The sequence below is a fragment of the Pan troglodytes genome, chromosome 16 (assembly GCF_028858775.2).
Source record: "Pan troglodytes isolate AG18354 chromosome 16, NHGRI_mPanTro3-v2.0_pri, whole genome shotgun sequence".
Lineage (NCBI taxonomy): Eukaryota > Metazoa > Chordata > Mammalia > Primates > Hominidae > Pan > Pan troglodytes.
Genome location: NC_072414.2, coordinates 59,361,008 through 59,387,352, shown reverse-complemented (window position 1 = coordinate 59,387,352; position 26,345 = coordinate 59,361,008). Strand labels below are relative to the sequence as shown.

The window sequence follows — 26,345 nt, the reverse complement described above, 5'->3', positions numbered from 1 at the left end:
CCTCATGATACTGCTCTGGGGTAGAGAGATTTTGGTTCACACTCTGGCCTTACTAGTAACCTTGGACTAGAAAATGAGTCTTGGTTTCCTCAGCCATAAACGGAGATTGGTAAAAAGAGCTATCTTTCCATCTTGATGCATTCTTCTGAGAATCAAATGAGAAACTGGGCTGGGCGCGGTGGCTCACACCTGTAACCCCAGCACTTTGGGAGGCCAAGGCAGGCGGATCACTTGAAGTCAGGAGTTCGAGACCAGCCTGGCCAACATAATGAAACCCTGTCTCTACTAAAAATACAAAAATTAGCTGGGTGTGGTAGCACACACCTGTAATCCCAGCTACTCAGGAGGCTGAGGCAGGAGAATCGCTTGAACCTGAGAGGCAGAGGTTGCAGTCAGCTGAGATCGCACCACTGCATTCCAGCCTGGGCGACAGAGTGAGACTCTGTCTCAAAAAAAAAGAAAAAAAGAAACTGTATGCTAAGAATTTGAAAAATGTTAGTTTTCTCACTTTTTTTCTCCCCAATCTAGTGCCCCTTCCCCATTCTATGCCTCTTTAATGTATATGGGCATTTCAGATGTGCAGAAACTCCTTACTAGCAGTTGGCAGCCATTAGATCAATTTTCTGGCTGGAGAAAATCAGGAATTTAACTAAACACTAATGGTAGTTCTTTTTCTTCCTTGCACCCTAATGTCCATAGTAACTATGTCATTGAGGCCAAGCAATAACTAGGAAGCACCAAAGAAATTCTTACATTGGTGGAGGATATTGGAAGGTTCCCAAGAATGTACATAAACGGCAGTGATTTGTCACTTGTCCTTTCTTTTGCTTCCCCAGCCCCTGTCCTTACCTTCCTCTTTCACAGTCAAAAGTGCCAATGAAACAAAACTGAGCAGAGGGTTTTTAGGGGAATACTGAGGCGTCCAGTTATGAAAAAATAAAATCTTCATTTTGGTAGAAAAGAATAAACCCTGACAACAATTGACTGAGTATACCAGCAAAGTAGAAATGCTATAGAAACTCCCCCAGTCCTGGCAGGCCTTTCCTTAGGTCCCTCCCCCACCCCCATTTTTTTTTTTTTTTGGTCAAATCATGGTACATCTGAAGTGTTAATGGGTAGTCACCCAACACATAGATGTTCCCTATGTATAGCTTGCAATCACGTTGGCAATAGAGAGACAGTTGACTTTGGTGCATTTCAATTGTAAATGAACACAGCTATCTTTAATTATCCCAAAAAAAGTCTCCTCAAAAATGCATAGTCCATTAGGTATTAAACTGTTGGCTGGTTAACATGGAAAGTTTAAATTCTTGTTAAAGTGTAGGGAAATTCATTTTAAGCCATCTTTTGTACTGCCTTATTCTAGAATGCTGCCTTTATCATTCCATGAATTTCCCAATGGCTCTTGCCTAGGAATAGGATTCCACTCAGAATTCATTCCATTCACTAAAAAATCAGCCCAATTAAAAAAAAACAAACCTGAACATTGTTCATTAGGAACCATCTGATATGGTAAATCGAGCCAAATTCCCCTCAGGGGAAAAAACACAGAGTACCTGTGTGGATCAGAAAAGAGAGGGCCTGGTCTAGTTCTGCTCCTAACTAGTTTTGTGACTGTGGACAGGCCCAGCCTTTCTCTGCCTTAGTGTCCTCCACACAAAATTAAGAAAAAGGAATGGTACATGTTATAAATCCACCTACTTGATGGTACCACCTAGTAACTGGAATTAGGCTACAACTACAGAGAAACTGGGCAGGGGTAGCTCCACTAAGTCTGAAAGTTAAACTGGAATATTTATTTCCTACAGACCAACTAGTAGTCTAATCAGTAAAGCTGTTAAACTTGCAATAATATTTCACTGATGTGTACCAGAGCGTTGCAAGTTATTAAAATGTCCAATTTAATTTTACTGCATCCCTGAAACCATAGTAATTAGAAGACAAACTCACAGGGAAGATGTTTACAGCTTCAGGTGTGATAATTTTGAACCTGTCCTGCAGGTCACTTCTGTCCTCAAGGTTCCCAGATTTGACGGCTGCATGTAGACTTAGGATTTTTTTGTAATACAGCACTAACTCGTCATTCATATGATGGGAGCAGATGTAGATGACATTCACATTGGCATCTAAAAACAACAGGCACAATGTTAATTACTGGTGTGAAGGTAAATGACATTATGAACTCTGGCATCCGATTGGTGTTGTGCAGTTTAAAATAAAGAGCATATCCAAAACCCACGTTAAGGTTAATTTAGTTTGGTTTTGTACTATCTGAGCAATCTAACTGGCTTTTTTACAGTTCGGCATTTCTCTAAAGAAAATATAAATAACACCACCACCAACGAAATAGATGCAATGATTCCTTCAGAAGGAGGGCTGTGAGATACCTTGGAAATGTACTTTCAAATAATACATAGGGATTTAGCCACACAACTCCCATTAACATCAATGGGAATCACATACTGCTTTAAAAATTTATTCCATTAACTTCAGTAAATTATAAAACAGAGCTACCAACTTTACAAAGCTGATGAAATTGCAATTTCTTATTCTGTATGGACTTGACAGGGTCAATTCAGGGAATGTCCTGTTGAAATAAATGGTCTGATTATAACCACAGCAATAATTATTTCAGGAAACCAGCCTTTCCCTTGCTTGATTCCCAAAGAGGAGTACATTACTTAAATAGCAGGTCTAGTGATTCTTGGTTTAAAGGAAACACCATCTTAATTTAACTTTTCTCCTTCTTAAGATGTGCTTCTTACATGTAACATAGCAAGAAACCCTAATTAAATATCCCATCCAAATGGAATAGTGAAATGAGAGTATCCACTCCATGCTGCAGAATATTTCAGGGAGTATGAATAGGAAATCAGCAGTCAATGAAGTCATTCATTTGTTCATCCATTCATTCACAAAATAGCTGACTGATCTGTAGGGGCAAAGCCCTTGGCTAAATGTGGAGGGAAATACAGTAATCATTGTGGGCACGATGAAGCATGTAGACCAGGTACTTAGAGAAGTTCAGAGGAGGGAGCACTGTAAACGTTTTCTTAGGCAAGCAGGGCAAAGAGAGGATCTTCAGACTCCTCTGATCAGTTTGGCAGAGTATATATACAGAGCATAGACTGAATTAAATTCTAGTTATTTAACCTTTCTAAGCATTCATTTCTTCATCTGTAAAAAGGGGAACAAAACCACCTGGGGCATAGAGTTTTAGACACTATTAAATGAGTGAAGATATAGAAAGTATCTGGTGCAGCATCTGGCACATAGTAAGTGCTCAAGAAACAGCACAGGTGTGTGAATGTGCTCCTGGCCCACCCTGACTAGGCTGGCCAACAGTGACTCCCCAGCTGCCCCCACACCTACATTCCTTTTGATCAGTGCCTCAAGATTTAACATGAAGTAGTTCTGGGGTTCTATCCTATTGTTTCCAATCTATTAATCTTGTCTTTCCAAGCTCCTTAAAGGCAATGTTTGTACTATTTCTTATATTCCCCTAAGCCCTGGCACATATTAAGTGCTCAAGAAACAGCACAGGTGTGTGAATGTGCTCCTGGCCCACCCTGACTAGGCTGGCCAACAGTGACTCCCCAGCTGCCCCCACACCTACATTCCTTTTGATCAGTGCCTCAAGATTTAACATGAAGTAGTTCTGGGGTTCTATCCTATTGTTTCCAATCTATTAATCTTGTCTTTCCAAGCTCCTTAAAGGCAATGTTTGTACTATTTCTTATATTCCCCTAAGCCCTGGCACAGTGTGGAGTATGTAGGAGTCACTCAATAAACACTTCTGGACTGACTGAAGGGATGATGGAGAGATTCACAAAGTTGGGAAGGTCTTTTACACCTAGACGCAGGGCATACAAGAGAAATCTCTCTAGAGACCTAGAGGGGGTGTTTTCTGAAGTGACCTAGTGCTAGGCCCAGAGCAGGTGCTCCATACATGGGAATATTTAAGTGGCTCCCATTTAATTTTGAAGCATAAACCTCAAAATAAATTAACTGAGGAGGCAGTAAGTAAATAACTTGCATCCAATTGCTGAATCATCAAATTAGTCATCTTAAGTCTTGTATTTTGAAGAAGAGACTAGCGTCTAACCAAATTACAGTAGAGGTTTTAAAAATCAAACTAATGAGTTTTTTTTAAGTATGAAAGAATAGGGCAGAAAAACAACAAAAATAGCTTACAGACTGTAACAGATGAAAAATAATTTTTTTCTTGGGAAGAAAATTTCTAGGTTACAAATGATAAAAGGAATCATGTTGCCAATTTCACCTTTCCTGTTAATTTCTGGCAAAGGAATACGTATCACTAACTCTAAGATTCAGTATTAGTGGGTTTTATCATGTGTTAATTTTACACATGTTCAAAACTAACTGACAGGTAATTTTGGAAAGGAATTGATATGAAGATGAAACTTTCTTTGATTGCTGGTCAGTAATCAGTCACTTCCTTGCTGAACTCATCTAGGAACTGAAAATACTAGCCATTGGGGTCTGCACCTGAGAACCATGAATTCACAGCCAATATCTAGTGACAAGCCTTACCAGTGTGACTGGATTATCTTTGTTTCCCCTGAATAAGAAGAAAAACCATAGGGGATAATAATGTATTCTTCCATAAAATTATTACTTATTTTTCTATTTTCTTCACATTTTTATTTCACAAAAAAGTACTTTTTCTTCATCTAACTACTATTTCTAAACTTTCATTACTCCTCTTGAAGACATTTTATGATTGCCTTGCTATATCATGAAGACTATATACCAAGAAAAAAGCATTTGGTTCATAATCTCTCAGAAATGTTCATATAAGCAAAATATTCCATTGCAGGTAGAGACAGACTGAATTATTGAGTTGTTTAAAATAGAAGCCTAATACTTTCAAGTCTTTTCCAATAATGAGAATCTTTTATAAAGAAATTATTTCGTGATGGCTTATACTATATATAGAAAGAGATATAAAAAGCTGAGGAAAAAAATTAATTCAAATAAATTAGAGGAAAGTCTGCCCTCTGCTGCACTTCAGTGGTTTCCATCCAGTCAGGTTTTTAGTTGAAATAGCTTAGCACTAACAAATCAATCTTAAGTCATTAAAAATTTTTTTTGTAATGCTGAAAAACAATCTGAGTGCCTAGATAATAGATTAAAGCAATTACGATTATTATTTTAGGACACTGTAAATTTCTAGTACTGATGTATTTTTTGCTAACAAATGGCATTTATAAAATAATAATGATGCTGAAATATATATGAATCATGTAAAGTATGTCATTCCAGGGAGCCAGTTAAGTTGGTCCTTGATCATTTAAAATTCTTCCTTGTTTTTCTTAAATAAGGGCCAAAGAAATTGTATTTTAACAAAGCAAAGAAGTTCTTATTTGATAACTAATACAAATCTAATTTTTGTGTAACCTTGAATTTTTGGCAAGTATCTCACAAACAGATTCAATGTTATTGCTTAGCTTTTGCAACCTATATTCTTAGAGCCTAATCGGAACCCGGGCCTTGAACAGTGTCAACCAAAGCTATCACATTCAGGCATCCTTCTCTCCTGGCTCCAGATGGGTGTCTGATTAAGAACTGACCAAACCAGTATCAGAACCTGACTTTTACAAAGATATATACATCACTGAATCAAGGTCTGTATTTCTAAAAATTCCCTCCATTAAGCACTTCACGTTTTCTAATAATAAGATGCTCTATATTTAAATAAAAGCTTCTTTTAAAAATCTATCTTAATTTTCCCCCTTTTTTTCTTATGAAAACACAATGCTTCATTTCTGATACCACCTTTCACACATTCCCCAGATACTATAAGAGACAAGACTGACACAAATGTAAAACTTTGACTTCACTCACTGCAAGATTCAGTAAATAAAGATTTCGGTTTATAGGAGAGAAATTCTGATCCAAACCTGCAGCAAAGATAATCTAGAAAACTGCCCAAGTAAATTGGTTAAAATGTCATTTTTTATTCAAGTTGATTTTACTACAAATATGTTTTTTAAAATAAAACATTTAATTGCCCTGTGGGTAGATTAAACATCTGAGCTTTTTCCTTGTAGAGGAAAAAAATAAGCAAAAAACAAACAAACAAACAAAACAACACATTCTATCAACATCCACTGATAAACATTCCAAAGAGTCATTTGTGTAAAACTATTTACTGTACCTAAGATGTCACACAGCCTCCCCAGCTGCATGTTCTGCTGTGTGTTGAAATCGGCAATATGTTCTCTCACAGGCTGGGAATACCCTAAAAGGCAAACAAGGTGTCAAAACCCAGAAAGAGCAAGTCGATATAGCAAAATGGCACAAGAGAATTTCAAAATGTCACAGTCCATATTTCCAGGAAAAAATTTTCTCTGAAGCATCTTACAGAAACAACCCAATCCCGAAGAATGAGGTGCTTGTTTCTCGGGGGAATTAAACATTATTCTGGAAGATGTGCTAAGCAACATACTCTGTAACAGAGGGGTTCACATTTTTCAGTACCAACAAGGCTGCTAAGAATCAAGATGACAAAACATGGAGAAAATTTCTGACATGCAATATGAATGTTTACAAGGATGTGTAAGAAAATCATGCTCAGGTTAAAAAAAATATCGTTTTGGCTTCTTAATGTGAGCTTCTTATGTGGTATTTTGAAGATGTGTTCCAGAATCATTCTAAAGTGACACATAGATTTCAGATAAATCCCTTGCTGTCAGGAATATGTATTTAAATAATTCAAATACTAAAGAAATCAACTTCTGCTCACGGTCACAAGAACTTTTAACTTTCAAAGGGCAAGAAGAGCTAATGCAGTTACTTTGTCAGTACTAATAAAAGTCCTGCAGTTTGCCTTCATTTCCACTGGAAACGTAGCAGAAGGGAAAACACATATGAATTACTATTGTCCAAAAATCTCTCACAAAAGAAACAACAGCGGAAATACTTTCTGCTGATATTTCAGGTCATTAAAAAAAGTGAATCAAAACATAAACTTAAAAAGCATGCATACTCACAAGCAGGTATAACTGCTTATATGAAATTCAACAACTGTAGGTGTAACTTTTTTTTTCTTCATTAAAATTGCTTTTCACATTTTGAAGAGATGCTTCAATGCCTCCTTGTGGTTAGTGAGCCCAAACACACATTTCAAGTTAAACTGCTCTAGATAAAGTGATTTCATATACTACATCTTCAAGATGTGACACACATTTCCTTTTCAGCATAAGGAAAACTATAGCAATTCAGGCAATGGGGCTTCAGACCAAATGAACTCTGATAATTGGCTCTTTGCTTTGATGTCAGTGTTTAAACACTAGACAATGTCTGGAAATTAAATGACTTTACAATCATCTAAAAGTCTCTCTTTGCTTTGCATCTGGACTTAAGAATTAAAGAGAGAGGCAGAAGGACAAATGAGCTGTTCGAATCATTTTTGAAAAATTACTAATCTTTCAAATAATTTAGAGAACCATTCCACATATAAAAGCTAATATAGGCAGTTACAACTCCAATGTCTTTATGTGTGACTGCAATATTGTAACTTGGGATTTTGCATATGTATAATTTTATCTATATTCAAATAAATGTTTAGAAAGATGTATTGTGGATAACATATAGCAAGAGTATAAAAAGGCAGGAAAATGCCTAAAGAATAAAGTGTGATTAAGAAAAGTGCCTGAGAGCATTCCATGACTGCATTGCCTTTCAAAAGTAAAGATAAAAGCAGTATAATATGTCTCATTAAGATGATGTCCAATTTAAAATATAAAAGATGTCTAATCACTTTGTTGCCACATACGCAGCATGTGAGTGAATAAGTCTGTGTTCCATTCCAGTGTTTGAAGTCAGTTTTCCAACAAATTACTTGGGACCTCTGTTACCACTGATCAAGAATGCATATAAAATGTCTACATAGAATACACCCATTTTAAAGAAGTGTATGCTAATCTTGGAACATTGTTGTAGAAAATCACATGCAGTTACAGACATGAAAACACCTTGTAAGCTGCAAAGTGCTTTATAAACACAAGGTATTTTAATGTTACAAGGTATGGATGTTTCCAAAACATATAACAACAACAACAACAAACTCTGTGACAAGCAACAGACCATTCTACATGGACAAGATACAACGCAATGTACAATGACATCAGCAGAGCAGAAGTTGGGAGTCAATATATTTTTTTAAGTCAGACTTGTTTTGTTTTATACATCCATAAAGTATATGTGTTGACAGGTGAAAAGATTTCATCTATGCTGATAGTATATGCTAAATATAACAGTGACTTAACCACAAAACTATCAACAAGGATGTCATGGTTTGCGGGAGTTCAGTAGACAGGCCCAGTGGCGATGAGACATTGCACTTTGGGATATAATCTACAATGATATGGTTTCTTCAAGGGTATCATTAGGAACACTGGGGGAGTTCTGAGAGACTATCAACCTCAATCCTGTCATACTATAGATAAGGAAACTCAAGGTAAGTGTCTTGTCTCTTGTCCAAGGTCACATAAACCTAGCAATTATTATACGGTTTAGATACTACATATTAGCTCTTGTGAGAAATTTAGTTATATAAAATAAAAGACTCTCCAAGTGTGAGCAGAGAAGAAGTCCAGAAGGGACAAAGAGCTTTGGCCTCTTTTCTCACTTTTATTTTCAGTTGTTGTAGTAGGCAGAATAATGGCCCTTCAAAAACGTCCAAGTTCCAATACCCACAACCAGTGAATATATTGGGTTACATGACAAAGGAGAAATAAAGTTGCTAATGGAATTAAGGTTGCTATCAACTGACCTTAAAATCAAGAGATTATCCTGGATTATCTGGCTGGGCCAGGTGTAATTGTCAGAGTCCTTAGAAGTGGGAGAGGGAAGCAGAAGAGAAGAGTTGCTAGGTCTCTCTTGAGGCAATAAGGTCCTCATCATCATGGGGTATGCCTGACCACCCTTTTCTAAAGTTCTTAGTCCCCCTTCACTGTTATTCTCTTGCACCTGTTCTTCACCACCCTTTTCTCATTTTGTCGTTACATATTTCTTTGCTTGGTTGTTTACTTTGTTGTCCATTTCTTCTTTCCCCTGCATCACTCTAGCTCCTGTAACCAGACTCTTAGCTACATTAGAGCAGGCACTTGTGAAATCTCTAGTCAAATAAACGAATGAAACACGTGTGAAGCCCGTACTCAAAAAATCTTTTAATTCTTTTTTTTTTTTTTTGACAGGGTATCACTCTGTTGCCCAGGCTGGCATGCAGTGGTGCAATCTCGACTCACTGCAGCCTCAACCTCCTGGGCTCAAGTGATCCTCCCACCTCAGCCTCTCGATTAGGTGAGACTACTGGTGCACACTACCACACCTGGCTAATTTTTGTAATTTTTGTAGAGCCAGGGTTTCACCATGTTGCCCAGGCTGATCTCAAATTCCTGGGCTAAAGTGATCCACCCACCTCAGCCTCCCAAAGTGCTGGTATTATAGGCATGAGCCACCATGTCCGGCCTGTCTTTTAAATTCTTAGCCCTTTCTCCTGTGTGTTCTCATCACTCCCCCTTCTTTCAACTCTTCTAAAATTGGGTCTCTAAGCTGGAGAACTTCTGGAGAATTCAAAGAATGGTAAGTGGGATTTGTAGCTTTTTCCAGGTCCTCATTAGCACAGAACAATACAACACTAGCAGAAAGAGGCACTCTCTATTCCTCATCACTATAGAAAGGATCACAGCCTCTTTTCTTATGGCCATTCTCATTTCCCGAAAAATATTCCTAGTTTGATAGAGAGTTCCGTCTTTTCTCAAATAAGTAGTTGTGAAATATTATTGTCTCTACATCAAAGAAACTTACCTGAGAGCTGCCTCTCTGAAGTTACTCATCTACTACTTCTGGTCCCCCATTGAACCAAGGTTGCTCATCAAGGGTTACTGGCAATCATTTCTCCATCTTCACTTCTACCTTCACAGCCTTTCCCAGTCTCTTTCTGCATAAACATCTATCAGATGACACTAATTGCCTCTTTGCATCCAGCAAACTAGCTCTGCTAGGATTGGCTTTTCTTTCACAGTAACCACAGAAACCCAAGAACATGAGCAAGGCCACACTGAGTGACTGAGCCCCCTTGGCACTGGTGCATGCCTCTGTGACAGGCCCCTGTTGTTGCAGCAGATCATACGTTCTTGAAAACTCAGCTTCTTACCCAGTGGGTGACTCCTAGTTTCTTTTGTCTCCCAAGTCCTATTTCTTATAATGGTATTCAAGGCAGAGAAGAGGTTAACAACAGACTCTTGATTACCAAGTAGTAGTTGTTTATCTCATCACTCTAGCCTGGGATGGTAGTCATTCATGCCTCAGTTTGGTGATCTGGAGGAATAGTTCTCAACCTTTTCCTCATTTTGAAACTCATGATCAGTGATGTTCAATGCATCACATCCTCCCAGCAGCATACTCAAGCTTACTCCATCCCTTTCTCTCCTAATCAAGAGAGCACACTGGAAGAAAGGTGAAGAAGAGTGACATTGATACAGAGATAATCTGGAATTGCTCCAATTCATAAGAAAACTTTGGTATTCTAATGGTAGAAAAATAAGAAGACACATGATATACTCACAAATGATTGCATATCAGCATCTTATAATAATAGAGAACTATGATCTAGACACTGTGGTTGTAACCAGGCTTTAATTACTTATGCAAGTGTGAAGGCACAAGACACTAGAAAGCAAGAAGGTGGGTTCCCAAAAGATGGCAAGAAACAGCTCTATCTGGGTTATTTATATAGTATATCAATTGCCAGTTAGATTAAAATAAAACTAATAGTTGGTTTTTTGGGGGGCTATTGAAGGGGATTAGGGAATTTTGGTATAAAGATGTAGAAAACATGGAAGTACATTTGTTGAGTTTTGAAACCATCCTCAAACCAAATGGACCAAATGGATTCACCTTCAAAAAATTAAGGAAGTTCTCTTGTTTAAACTTTTCTCAGTGGTTAGCACAGCATTGCATGCAACTAAAGCCAGTTGTATTAGTCCATTTTCACACTGCTATAAAGAACTACATGGCTGGGCACAGTGGCTCACACCTGTAATCCCAACACTTTGGGAGGCCGAGGTGGGCAGATTACCTGAGGTTGGGAGTTCGAGACCAGCCTGACCAACATGGAGAAACCCCATCTCTACTAAAAATACAAAATTAGCTGGGCGTGGTGGCACATGCCTGTAATTTCAGCTACTTGGGAGGCTGAGGCAGGAGAATTGCTTGAACCCAGGAGGCGGAGGTTGCGGTGAGCTGAGATTGCACCATTGCACTCCAGCCTGGGCAACAAGAGTGAAATTCCATCTCGAAAAAAAAAAAAAAGAACTGAGTAATTTATGAAGAAAAAAGGTTTATTTGACTCACAGTTCCACATGACTGGGGAGGCTTCAGAAGACTTACAATCATGGCGGAAGGTGAAGGGGAAACAAAGACCTTCTTCACATGGTGGCAGGAGAGAGACAGTGAACGAGGGGGGAAGTGCCACACTTTAAAACTGTCGGCTCTTGTGAGAACTCACTCCCTACCACAAGAAAAGCAAGGGGGAAACCTGCCCCTGTAATCCAATCGTCTCCCACCAGGCCCCTCCTCCAACATGTGGGGATTACAATTCAAAATAAGATTTGGGTGGGGACACAGAACCAAACCATATCACCAATGATTCTCAAATTGTGATCTGGGAACCCTAGGGGATACTGAGAACCTTTCAGGGAGTCTGCAAGGTAAAAACTATTTTCAAAATTATACTAAGATGTTCTTTGCCTTTTTCAATCTTGTTCTCTTACAAGTTACAAAAGACAAAAAGTTTATTAATATGATTGTAGATTCCACATTGCAAGTAACACTTAGAATTACCATTGTGGAGTTTAGTATAAAGTCAAAGAAGAATATACACAACTATCTGAAAAGGCTATAAAACATACAAATTATTCTTTCATTTTCCAAATACTTATCTGTGTAGGGCTAGATTTTCTTCATGTGAGTCAACCAAAACAACATATTGCAACAGATTGAATACAGAAGCAGATATGAGAATCCAACCATGTTCCATTAATTTTTCAGACCTGTCAGACAATCCTACCCTTCTCACTAATTTTTTTTTGTTTTAGAAAATAATTATGTTTCAAAAATATGTTATTTAGATTAGTGTTGGTAGTGGGCTTATTATTGTTATTTTAAAAGAAGTTAATAAACATTTTAAAAATTACTGTTTTAATTTCAAATACAGTTAATAATGACAGATATAATCCACTTAAACCAATGTTCTTTACGGTCTTCAATAATCATGATGAGTGTAAAGGGGTCCTGAGAACCACTGAACAAGCCTTTTAATATTTTTTATGAGTGTAAAGGATGTTATCTTTTATAGTGAAAAATTCCTTCTACAGCATATCCTAATATTAATAGATCTCATGAAAAGCCTATGAGCTGGAGTCACCTGACACCCAGTTCAATGCTGTTTCTGTATTTCATGGTACAACATCATATAGCTCAAGACCAACTGGATAATTTCATATTACAAGATCATGGGACCAACTCTGATCTAACCAGTATAAATGAGTGTTGATTTCGATTACATGGGTGAATACAAATATGTGTGTGTTTGGGCTATAAAGCATTTTTAAAGTTTAAGTGTACTTTGTTCCTGATCCTGAAAGATCTGGATATTTCTGGGAAGTCTTGGCAGTACACCTATCCCAAGGATCTAGTATGGCAACACCATAGCTAAACTATGGATTCTATACTACTTGCCAAAATATATGTTGAAGACTGCAAAGATTTTATTGAAAGTCCAGATTTCCTAGCCTGAGGTGGACGGAACAACATCCATCTTGTCTTTGAGCTGTCAACTCAAAAGTAAAAAGCAGCATTGAACTGGGTATCAGGTGACTCCAGCTCATAGTAGAGAAAGCAGAAAGGTGCCAGTGTGCGTGGAGGCATAGTAAAAAGTGATTGCAGATCTAACGCCGTTGGCTGCCATCCTCCACTCTGCCCCTGTTCACAAATGTAGGTGAGTTCAAGCTTTTATCTCTTGGCAGAAGAGCACAGAGTTAGGAAGCAAGAGTCTCATAAGCATTTGGGACTTTCTCAGTTCAGCATATGATCGGTTGCACACAAAAGTAAGTTTCCCTATCCTTTCTCGTAGGCTTCTGTGAAAGTACAGATGAGCTGGAAAATGCTGTATTTCATGAACTTCATAATAACAGGATCCATAATTTTTATGGAAAGAAGAATTTGAAGACCACTACTTGTTTTAACCCCAAGAATAACTTGCTAAAATAGGGCACAGAGGGAAAATATGGAACTGAACTATATACATTCTTTTTAGTCATCAAGTCAATTGGCAGTGAAATAAAAGATTACACAGAGAAAAGAAAAAAAAATCCCACCTCTATTTTTACTTTAAAGGAGGAGGAGAAGTGAGAGTGAAAACTCATCCCTGGGGGTTTAATTGGCTGGCAGTGGCTTCATATACTGCTCACAGCAGCAGAGCCCCATACTTGGCACGTCTCATTTAATGTCAATATATTTTAAAAAGCAACTGAGTTTATACGTAGCACCAAGTGATGTGCTGCAGTAAAGAAGCACAGGGGTTAAATTAGAAGTGGAGGAAATACTTGGCCAAAGAAACTGGGAGCAAAATTAGTCTGTAGGTTTTATTTAGACATCTGGTTTTTCTAGAGGAATTAGGATTCTTCAGGTTCTTTCTCATTTGATTGATAGATTTTGCTTAAAATAGACCCTAATATTTTATTCCTGTTATGAACCACTGTAGATTATTTTGTTATAATTATATTAATAAAAATGATAAAATATGTAATATCCAATTAAGAGATCAGCCTATAAACTCTGAAAAATGTTTCTTTATCATCTTATAAAATTACAAGGCAAATCAGGTTTTTTTGACAGCAGCATTCCACTTCTCTTGTGGGTTAAAAATAGCTAAAATTTTTGTTATATCTAGGAATACTATCTGAAATATATAACAATCAAGTTTCATAAGTCCTCCTTTCTTTTTTTTTTTTTTTTTTTTTTTGAGATGGAATCTCACTGTGTCTCCAGGCTAGAGTGCAGTGGCGTGATCTCGGCTCACTGCAACCTCCGCCTCCCAGGTTCAAGCGATTCTCCTGCTTCAGCCTCCTGAGTAGCTGGGACTACAGGTGCGTGCCACCACACCCAGCTAATTTTTGTATTTTTAGTAGAGACGGGGTTTCACCATGTTGGCCAGGATGGTCTCGATCTCTTGACCTCGTGATCTGCCCGCCTTGGCCTCTTGAAGGATTGGGATTACAGGCGTGAGCCATCACACCTGGCCTAAGTCCTCCTTTCAAAGAGGTTACTCCACAATGTTTAATTGTCTTACTGTTCATATTACCAAGCCACAGATTTTAAAATACTTTATAAATATTTTGTGGTCAAAAACATTACTGAAAGGCCATCCTTTCTGTGATCACCAGTTTGGAAAATGCAATTATTCCCATGTGTGCAAAACTGCATAAATAACCAAATGCTTACAACTACAATATATTATGCAGTTATCAACTACTTAGCTTTCATTTGAAGGGTTCAAACAAGTTAGTGCAGCCCCAATTGGCTAGCAGCATGGTGTAATTATTTGTAGAGCTAATTCTACAGCAAATTTCCTATGGCAAGAGAAAAAGAGGACAAGGCTGCAACTTGTGTTAAATGCCTACCTGAACCAGACAGTCCTACCAACTGATTTTGACTAGTGAATCTGTCTCAACTTTGGAAATGAAATTACTAGATTGAATAGATTAGTTTTCTTCCAGTACATTTAGAGAAAAAATTTGCTTCACTTTCATCCACTTCTATTTTTATGAATTGTATAGGTCAGTCCCTGGTGCATGAGACAAAGAAGTTTGTGGCATCTAGCTGAAATCTTCTTTAAGGACTCCCAGGGATGTGGTACACAAAAAAAGGGTACCCTATATCCTTAAAAATATATACATAGTTTGAGAATTCTATCTGTGGAATAGGTAGGAGATGACAGCTTGTTGTTACTTAATTTAATGTTCACAAGTCATTTGTATAAAATCCAAAGCACGGCCGGATGCGGTGGCTCACACCTATAATCCCAGCACTTTGGGAGGCTGAGGCTGGTGGATCACTTGAGGTCAGGGGTTCCAGACCAGCCTGGCCAACATGGTGAAACCCCGTCTCTACTGAAAATACAAAAATTAGCCAGGCGTGGTGGTACATGCCTATAATCCCAGCTACTTAGGAGGCTGAGGCAGGAGAATTGCTTGAACCCGGGAGGCGGAGGTTGCACTGAGCCGAGATCGCACCACTGCACTCCAGCCTGGGTGACAGAGTGAGACTCTGTCTCAAAAAAAAAAAAAAAATCCAAAACAAAGATTGTAGAAACAAATACTATATGATCAAAGCCCAGGTATTATTCTCTTTTGAAAGTGTGCAATTAATCTTTTAAAATGCTCATTTGAGAAGAAATCTGAGCTTGTTCTTATCTCTTAGAAATTACATAATTAGCAGTTTTTCTTTAAAATGGGTATCATGTTGTTAACAAACAAAAATTGCTACATTAGGGAAGACTTTCATATTTATTATGTATTTATTTAAACTGAATATGTGTAATCCAGAAGAAAACTAGTTTTAATATCATATTTAAAATAACATTTTCTATTTCTAGCTTCTTTGACCAGATTATTCTCCCACTTAATTTATTTTATTTTATTAATTTTTTTAGACACAGTGTCTCTGTCATCCAGGCTGGAATGCAGTGGGATGATCATAGCTCACTGTAATCTCAAACTCCTGGGCTCAAGTGATCTTCCCTCCTTAGCCTTCTCAGTAGAAGGACTACAGGCCTGCGCCACCATGCCTGGCTAATTTTTGAAACTTTCTAAAACAGGGTCTCACTATGTTGTTCAGCCTAGTCTTGAACTCCTGGCCTCAAGCAATCCTCCCAAAGTGCTGGGAACTCCCACGTAATTTTTATTCAGTAAGCCCTTTTGAAATTTTAAGACACTTTCACTCAAATTTTTTTTATTACCTAGTTTACATAACGATTACTTTCAAATTTTTACTTCTTTGGAAACTCCTTTGTATCAAGCTTCTCTGCAGAGCAGACTGCATGGAAGTTTTTAGGAGGGTCAGAGGTGGGAGTATAGGAGTAAAGAAGTTTGTGTCTATCACACCTTTGTGCTAAGCAACTTTGCAAAGTGGGGGGCCCTGTATAGAGAAAGCAAAACAAAATTTCCCATATAATATCAGGTCTGGTCCACAATTAGTTGCAGAAGCAAAGCCTCCTGCACCTTATTCGAAGGACTCAAGTCAACTAATGGGGTCTGCAATTAGCCTCTTTGGTTGCAATCAACTACAAGTGCAATTTCTGTGTGTGAACTAATTTTGTGTGTAAAAGTAGTCTCATCAAAACAAAAGCCTAACTTAGAATGAAATTCAGATCCTATACCTCACTTAGATCCTAAGAAGAAACAAATTTCTTTCATGAGCCATGAGGTAGACCAAAACTAAAAGGCTCTGTGCAATGCAAGTATTTTCTTAACCTTCTGTAAGTACTTAGATCTAAGTACTCCAGAGTCTTGAAAAGATTGCCTTATTTTATTATTGATATTTTACTAATTTAAAAATAATTGTATTGTATAATGATTTAAATGTTTTTTCTTTTCATATTACTGTTTAAATGTGTTATGTTTCTACACTACACATAAGTACACAAACTGGTTATGCTCACATATGAATATGAATAAACTGCAATCCAGAATTCTGTTACAACAGATCACTTAATGCATTGCTCTACTTAAAAGACTTTAACAAAGAGCTAATATGTATGTAACAAAGAGATTCAATGGGTTGTGCTGCTTGTCAAAACTCTACCAAGTCAGCTTAGGAAATCTGACCTCACCAAGGAAATTTAACACACTAGTGAGATGCAAAACAAAACAAAACAAAATAAGGAAGCAAACAAATCCCAAACATGTTGACAGTAGCTCATGTCTTAAAAGAAACTCCAATGCAAATTTCTGAAATTCCCAATGTCATTTTGGCATACCTTTTTTACCAGTGTGTTTCAGACAACAGCTTTTAAGTTCCCCAATTCATAAATGTAATTAAATAATTACATTAGTGCTAATTAACATGAAACTGCAGATTATTTAAGCACAAAAAACACTATTCAACTTCTTAATTATTCTTGTTCACACAGCATTTCCTTTTGCTCAGGCGCCCTAGGTACAAATAAAGCATCCCATCTGCTCGTAATTAGAACTAAATAATTTCAGAGAATGTAGCTTATCATTTTGACTGCACATTTGATTAAAAACAGTGTACAAGCAATATCCTGGCTTATTGGCGTAACAGCAACAAGCCTGTGTTCTTCTATCATTAAAGAAGATCGAAAACATTATCTGTTATTTCAGGGGGAAAAATACAACTTTTTAGTTCATTTCATACAGATGAAAGCGAATTACAGCAAATCACCTCTCCACTGAATAGCAGCCCCCACATAATGACTTTATTTGCTTAATCCCCAAATTAAACGCCGTTTCAAGCAAGGGCCCTGTGTTATTACTCTCATCATGTCGAGAACATTTTCCTGCCGAGACCAATTTGAATAAAACAAGGGGCCTTCCTTGAACTCAATCAAGGAGCCATAATGTGGTGGGTAATAGAGGTTGCTGATAGATTTGCAGGCAAAAGTGTTATACCTAATGATGGGATATGGATAATAGTCCTCCTGGAGGTCCTGATGCGATTCCAGTTGGCTGCCAGATGCTAAAAATCAAGAAGAGCATTGATCAGTGACAGGAAGCTGTAGTGGATTCATCTAGTCAAACTTCAGCTGTTTTTCCACTGTACAGTTAAGCCAGGCATAAATTATATTAATTGATTTAATTACATACTTAAAACATCTTCCCCAATTAATTTAATTAGGTGGCTACATGATGCTACTGGCAGGGGAAGATTAGAGGCAGCTCACTTAATTAACAGAATATGAATGAAAAAAAGAGAAAGCAAACATAAATGAAATTGTGAGCACTAATTAAAAGGCTGTCTGCAAACTTAAATACTTTCTGACAAAGTGGTGACAGCAATGTAGACAAGAGAGGATTTTTTTTTTTCTGAGCAAATTAAAGTGCCAGAAGGTATATATAGGGAGAAAAAGTAATGCAGTTAAAACATTGATTTTCTGACAGAACTACCATAGTCAAAGTGAAGGGACTTTTTTTTTTTCTACAGAAAAATTGCAACAGATTTTGCAGGCACGAAAGCCAGATTCTTGATTAGGGCTAAACTATGATGCACAAACAAATGTGGGGTTTGTGCATCATACATTGAGGGGAGTGAAAAGCGTGGGAGTCTGAGGCGAGGAGGGTAGTTGGAAAGAGAAAGGGAAGATAAAGAGACAACTTATTACAACCGCTCAAGCACGAAATGTTTAGAAAAAGAGGTCTGCCTTAACAGCTGGCAGCCTTGTGCACCTTGGCTCGAATGCGAAAATTCTCCAGGTGTCTCTGACGTGATTCCTTTAGTATCTTCTTTAGTCGAGTCTTATGGCAATATAACAGCCAAGCAATGGCAATCACACCTGATGCCCACTTCTGCTGGCGATAAAAGAGGAAGAATTTTCTTGCTTTGTAGCATTTCCATGTGGCTTGGATCTTCATGGCGGCCTCCGAATTTCCATCTTGGCCCTTGTACCTTTGCCCTGGAAGATTTATCAGCATTTGGACATGAGCTGGGTCCTCTAACACTGAGAGAAGGTCATATCTGCTAAGTTTATTCGTCAGCTCAAACTCTGGAAGGAGGGCCACCAAATTATTCCCTTTTATTTTGACTTCTGGTATAGCATAGTTCCTGAGAAACTTCTCGACGTGTTCCAAGAGAGAAAAAATACCTCCCCAAGCTAAGCTAAAATGTTCCTTGAATGCTAAGAAGTCTGGGGCTGTATTGTCTATGACACCATCATAAATTAAAAAGTCATAATCCCACAGTGATTTCAGGGCTCTCAAAGGTGTTTTGACTTTCATGGCCTGTGGAAAAAAAGAAATATATTTTAGAAGTGAAAGATATTATGATCTCCTTTAAATGAGTGGTCAAGACACACACTACATTATCATTTAGCATTCAATGGTGGGAAGATATGAATCCTAGCACTGATTTAACACACACGTCATAATACGAAAGTCTAGCTAGTATATATCATTAAAACTCATTACCAGATGGATATCTTAGAGATCACTCAAATCTATTAACATTTTTATAAAAGTGTTATAAAATTGTTCAAGGAAACCAGTCATAAAAAATTATGCATTTAGTTTACTTTGATACAATCACCTGACCCCCAATCTCTGTGATTTAGTTTTTACACATGCACGCATGGTCTGAGAAGCATGTTGCTGATTCCTTGATCACAGCTTATCCACCAGTCTGAAAAACAGGGCGAAGCCTTTCTTCGCATTCCTTAGGATAACTTCAAATGTGCCCGTTAAAAGTTGTTTCTGACTTCATAAAAGATCATCACTTTTTAGCATTTTATAGTTCTTCTGCCATCTTCTCTTAATATCCAGAGGTCATTTTTACAAGGAACATTATGTTGTATGTTATCACCTTTGTCATTCTTAGGTTTCTCTTGACACGTGTTCTTTTATTCTTAAGTCTGGTTTCTTCTTAGGAACATATCTGGGGCTGTCCCAGGTGGATTAGGATCACAAATCTGATAACAAAACCAAGGGAGCATTTGCTTTTCATTTTGTTCCCACCTGTATTGACATTTTAAGCTATGAAAATACTTTTATTTATAATTGGTAAATTTCTAAGACTCGGATGCTGAGCAATTTTTTTTGTTCTTTACACTTTCTATGTTAAAAATAATAAATGCTATTTAAAAAATCAAATCAGAGGTTGTTTAGATGACAATAGCAATACATGTCACCCCCACCTAAAAAAAAGGAAAGGTAAATTGTGTTGTGTCAATGACCACTCTGTAACCACTACATTTCAATTCTCAGAACCTATTCTACTGAAAACAGACACTCTGCCCAAGATCTAAATGTTCCTGATGGCTTGGAGGGGCTGGGGGAGAGGGAGGGTACAGATTTTCAGGCCCTGAGTTCTCGTCAGTAAACCCGGTGTTAACTTACTGTAATAATTGTTTCTTCTTGCTTAGGTATGTAAGGAATAGATTGTTTTCAACATGTCAGCGTTCTCAGATGTATAAGCCCATCTTTACCAAACTGTAGGGTTATTATTGCTCTTCGCATTTTGAAGAGTTTTCAAAAAACTCAAAGAAACCCCCCCCCCCCCAGCAATTTATCCATAACGATTACGCCACAGCACTGTGTTGAGTATTACTATATCAGATTATTCACGCGTTTTCTTTTCTCCGGTCCTGGGCCGTGGAATAATTAATTAGACTGCCATCTCAAGTAAAAATGCTGAAAAACAAGTGTTAAGTCCAAAAGTGCAAATTTCCTTTCACTTTAGAAGCAGACTTTAAACAGCAGTGAGCTTTTTGTGTACTTTTAACTTGAGTTGTTATAAGGCATAAAAATGAGGGAAAAAATCTTCTCGCCAAGCTTCTATCCCTTTCTGATCTAATCAGGGTGCCAGAAGAGAATGCAAGCTACTTGGTAGATGAAAATAAATTCCTTCTTCTTGGATGGGCAAGAGAAAGTTGGAGAAGTAATGCCCCCTTCAGCAGCCACCAGTGCTGGCAGGAGAGGCTGCCACTCCTGGTAGAAGACAAGTGGCACATGTTCCGACAGAAATGGCCTCTATGGCCACATTGCTCCCTCCCTTCAGGAACGGTCTCTGATACTAGGAATTAGAATTCAGAGAAGAATGACAGTGCTTCATCAGTGAGAAACAGACATGCAAAATAATCACAGATGGACATGTATGGAGATGGCTGGTCCTGCCAGTCACGTGTGATTCAGTCAACAGGACTCTGAGACTTCTATAAGAAGCAAAGCTATCGATGGGAGATTTGCCAGAGAATCTTGTCTTCTTGGCAATATTCTGAAACTTCTTATCTTCACAGCGAGACATGTGGAATTAGGACCATCTATGAAAATGGGACAACCTTGGCAGAAGTTGAGAAAGGAGAGAACTCACGTCTCTCTCAGACAGTGCCTTTCCATGGGGTGGGTCTAGGGTTTTTACGTACATCAGCAAATGCATTTTAGACCTTCTGAAAGAACAGCCTTGGGTGGCAGTGGGAGCAAAATTTATCAGTGGCTGTTTTAGAACAAAGGGATTACACCTTTCTACCTTCTTGGATGATATTCCAGCAAAGACCTGCTCTCAAAGGAAACATACTCCTGGACATCAAACAGACCACTCAGGCACTGGGAAGCTATCGGTTTGGAGTCAGCTAAAGCATAACTGTAGTACATCTGTCACAGAGAATGCCACACTTGGGAGCACTTTAGACTTGGAGCAAGAAAAGACATGCCTCTCAAGAGAAAGGCTTCCCAAATTAAAGCAGTGCATCAGCATTGTGAGATCCATTGAGCAGGTAAAGACAAAGCTGCTTCACAGCCTGCTAGGAATAAGAGCCCTGATTAAAGGTCATGCCATGCTTCAGGTTCTGGCTCATTCTGTTATTCTTTATTATCTCTGTGAACTTATCTACTATTATTTGTTGGCTTTCTTTCCTTCTTTTTCTTTTCCTCTGCCTTCTTTCCTCCCTCCTTCCTTTCTTTTCTTCCTTCCTCCCTCCCTCCTTCCCTTCTTTCCCCTTCCCTCTCTTCTTTCTTTTTTCTTTTTCTCTTCCTTCCTCTCTCTTTCCCTCCTTTTTTAAGATGTGCTGTACTCCCAATATGATATTACTGACTTGACAGCAATTTTTTTTTTCCTTCTAGCCAAGAAGGATTTCTGTCAAAACATTGTATTCTCACCTGGTGCTTCTTGGGTCACAATCATACCTTTGCGAGATGCCTGTATTCACTAATTGGCCCACATGAAGCCCAAACCTGTGGCCTAATTATTAGCATCTTGCTCTAACTAACTAGCTGGGAAATGTTCTTTGTTTGCAAAGTGTAATCGCTAATTAGATAACTTTGAGAGTTTCTGGAGCAGTTATTTAGGCAAAATTCTAAATCCAAAACAAAAAACAGGAAAGCAGGATGATGATTACATATGTTAGTAAGTCACAGATGTTAAGCAAAAAAGATAGACCCAGTGTTGCATTCTAAAATTTAGAAATACTAGCTGGGTGTGGTGGTGTGCAGCTGTAGTCCTAGCTACCCAGTAGGCTGAGGTGAGAGGATTGCTTGAGCCCAGGAGTTCGAGGCTGCAGTGAGCTATAATCACACCACTGCACTCCAGCCTGGGTGACAGAGTGAAACTCTGTCTCTCAAATAAATAAATAAATAAATAAAATTTAGAAATAACTACCACAAAGAAAATCACATTTCTAAGACAAATGTCTTTATGAAAAATGTTCTTTTCATTTATGTGGACAGTATGTGGGTGTGGCATTAAACTGGATCCATAATCAGATACAAGCAGGATCTCATAGTGGCAAATGGCCAAGTATTTGGGATAATACCACATGGATATCATCTTTAGAGAATGATAATCATTCCATTGCCTAGAAGGATAGACTAAATTCCTTCTGAAACTAAAAGCCAATGTTCAGTTTCTCAAATACCCAAACATATCCATTAGTAATTAGCCCAGGCAATTGCACTGTGTGAAAAAGAGTAAGTTCTTTCTGCACCTTATGGCTCTAAATGAGAGTTTGTATTTAGAATATGAATGGAATGTCCCTCAGAGATGGAGTCCTTATTCTTTCTCAAAGACCAGGGATGCTATTTGTCTGACTCTGCTTTTAAATTGTGTTAAGGGTCCACAATGTGTTGAGCTTTCTATAGAATAAACATCAGGACCTCAGCTGGCTAGAACTGTTCAAAAGATGTACATGATATTCAGAGAGACTAGCTGACCTAATCAGTGGTCCGGAATTCAGCATAGTCACAGGCCTGAATTTTAGAGGACAAGGGAACTTGAAGGTCTCTGCCCTTGCCTTTTGCTCAATAGGCTATTACGGGCCCAGAGAAATTAGCCTTGGCCTTAAGTCCAGCTAACCTGGGTTCAAATCCAAGCTTTGCCAATATCTGCTACATACTCTTGGGCAAGTTACTACACCCTCTGAACCTAAATTTCCTTATCTGTAAAAATGAGAGGTCCCTGCAGAGTTGCTATGATGATTACAGTATGTGTCAAGAACCTTTAACAGTGCCTTAGCCCTAGTCAATGTGGTTTTTACTATAGAGAAGGAAACTGAGGCTCAGAGAGGTTAAATGACTTGCCCAAGATCACAAAGCTAGTTGGCAGATCTTCTTAATTTCTAAGACAGTATTTTTGTTACTATAAGACAAAATTCTGTTCCTAAACAACCCAAATCCATATATAACCAAAGGAAGGAGAACAAGTACTATAAGAAGTGTGTCTTTGCTACTCTTCCATTTCCTTTCATCAGCCCCTCTTCCTTCCCATCGGGTGCTTTCTCTTCCCCACCCTACCCCATGCTGACCCCTACCCCCGTACCACCAGTGCCCACAGCCTAAACTGTCTAGAACTCTCCATATGGCTCCTCACTAAGCTGTGCTCTTCTTAGTCTTCCTTCTACCACCTTGTACATCAGAGCCAACCTGGCCTTGATCTGCTGTTTTTTTCTTTTTCTTTTAAAAAAACTGAACGATAATTATTATTTTTAGAGACAGGGTCTCCCTCTGTCATCCAGCCTGGAGTGCAGTTGTGTGATCATAGCTTGCTGCAGCCTCAAACTCCTGGGCACAAGTGATCCTCTCACCTCAGCTTCCCGAGTAGGTGGAACTACTGGCACATGTCATGACGCCCATCTAATTTTTGTAATTTTTTTGTAGAGATAAGGGTCTCACTATCTTGCCCAAGCTGGTCTTGAACTCCTGGCCTCAAGCGATCCACCCACCCCAGCCTCCCAAAGTGTTGGGGTTACAGGCATGACCCACTGCACTCAGCTCATTTTTTCTTATTTGACAGGCTGGAAAGCAATTTGTCAAACTAATTCCTATCACTGTGCTAATGAACATAACATAGTGTGGTGTATCAGAAGCAACAAGACCCAGAATCTAGTCTGTTACCACCTTCCTCTGTGGCCTTGGGAAGCCACTTCTGTGCGTTTCAGTTTCCATTAAGAGATCACTCAGGGCACTTCTAATTTTGATACCCTATGCCTCTCTGACTTAATGTGTCACCCCTGCAGGGGTATTGGCTTTTTAATAAACTTCTGGAGCCAGTAAAGCCATCAAATCAAAGGCAACTATCTCCAATAGCATCACTTTATGCACCACGAAAAAAACCTGGGGGATTTTTTTCGTATTCTATTTTTCAGATAGAAAACTCTTTCTAGTAACTCTGAAATCAAAATAGATGAACGACTGCCCACACCACCTAATGGTAAAGGTGGTCATGGGGAGAGAACCCCAAAGAGTAGTGTTCCAGTATTCTGGGGCCTGCAAGTCAATGGCTCTCAGTTCATAATATCTAGAAACTGTCTAAGTAATCCTTAAGTGCCAATTAAAAGTGGAAGTCAGAGTCCTTAACCTTTACAAAGACAATAAAAGGCAAAAACAGAACTCATCGAGCAGAGATATATAAAAGAAGAGACTTGAGTGTAAAGGCCACTCAGATCAGCAGCAATTTTCTAGGAATAATTTCTGCAATTGCTTTGAAAGGTATCTTTATTCAAATGAGTCTTCCTGAACTCTGAAACACTTCCTGAGGAGAAAAATCCCCATCCTTTGATGCATTCTCATGGAACAAAAACACACGATGGATCAAAATCTGGTTGAAGATCAAACAGAATAGAATCAAGAAGATTTTGTAAATAGATGGTCTATTTTCAGTCAAATGTGAAATTTCCTTCTAGAGACACATTTCATTTTACTGCTGCATTGATTTCATCTTTTCTGTTACACCTCTAATATTCTCTGAGAAAATGTGACATAGTTAAGGACCACTGGGGACAATTATGATGGATGGGTTGAACCTGCTGGGGATGTGGACAGGAAGCCTGACAGGATGGGAATCAAAAGCAGCCTGGATTCCCAGATCTCTGAGCAAAGACACATCATAATTTTCTCTACACATATGGGAAAAAGAGCAAGCCTCAAAAAGGACTGCTATTATCACCAAAGTAAAGCTTGACATTCCATGTTTCCTGAGAAAAATGTGGGTCTAGTACATTCCTTGATCCAAATCACTAAAGAACACTTGCAAAATTCCTACAGAGCTCCACCTTGTCATATTCTCTATACCTATATATGTATTCTTTTTTTGTTTTTGAGACAGAGTCTTCCTCTGCTGCCCAGGCTAGTGTGCAGTGGTGCAATCTCAGCTCACTGCAACCTCCACCTCCCAGGTTCAAGTGATTCTCCTGCCTCAGCTTCCTGAGCAGCCAGGATTACAGGCACGCGCCACCACACCCGGCTAATTTTTGTATTTTTAGTAGAGATAGGGTTTCACCATGTTGTCCAGGCTGGTCTTGAACTCCTGACCTCAAGTGATCTGCATGCCATGACCTCCCAAAGTGCTGGGATTACAGGCGTGAGCCACCGTGCGTGGCTTCTATACCTACATATGTATTCTGGTTTATTTTTCTTCATAGCACTTATCTCACTCTTTGATATTATATTAAATATCTGATTATTGCCTCTCTCACTAAAATATAAACCCCAAGAGGACAAGGACTAGGTTTGCTTCGTTCATTGTTGTGTCCCCAGTGCCTATCTAGTACACTGCCTGGCACACGGTAAAGGTCAAAAAGGATTAGTTGAATGAATGAATGTATGAAAGCGTGAATACTAAAATTTAAGCTTATAGCCAGTTGGACTGGGTTCACAGCACAAAGCTGTTCTATGATCATACAAGTTATTTGCAAACTTATAGCTTGAGTTTTGGAGCACTAATGCAAAGTTTGGCTACGGAGATACAAAAATGTCCATACCCTTTGATCAAGAAGTTCCACAGGCTAGGTGTGGTGGCTCATGCCTGTAATCCCAGCACTTTGGGAGGTCAAGGCAGGCAGATCACTTGAGCCCAGGAGTTCCAGACCAGCCTGGGCAACACGGTAAAACCCCATCTCGACAAAGAAATGCCAAAAAATTTAGCTGGGCGTGGTGGCATATGCCTGTAGTCCCAGCTATTCAGGACTGTGAGGTGGGAGGACTGCTTGAGCCCCGGCAGGTCAAGGCTGCAGTGAGCCACAATCGTGCCACTGCACTGCAGACTAGGTGACAGAGAGAGACCGCATCTCAAAACAAAAACAAAAACAATTA

General features: G+C 38.6%; 1 protein-coding gene across 49 annotated transcripts in view; it reads right to left on the bottom strand.

Annotated features, from left to right (window-relative positions):
- The window catches only part of IQCH (IQ motif containing H), a 245,590-nt gene that overhangs the window by 111,091 nt on the left and 108,154 nt on the right, over window positions 1-26,345 (bottom strand). For all 49 annotated transcript variants that reach the window (XR_008539624.2, XR_008539627.2, XR_008539626.2 and 46 more), the window contains 4 exons: window positions 18,501-19,052; window positions 17,727-17,793; window positions 6,182-6,265; window positions 1,951-2,126 (listed from right to left, as the gene is read on the bottom strand). Coding sequence is in view for 44 of the 49 variants with exons in the window: in XM_054667716.1 (XP_054523691.1) it covers window positions 1,951-2,126; window positions 6,182-6,265; window positions 17,727-17,793; window positions 18,501-19,052 (879 nt within the window). In the remaining 5 variants the exon portion in view is untranslated. The remainder of the gene's footprint in view (window positions 1-1,950; window positions 2,127-6,181; window positions 6,266-17,726; window positions 17,794-18,500; window positions 19,053-26,345) is intronic.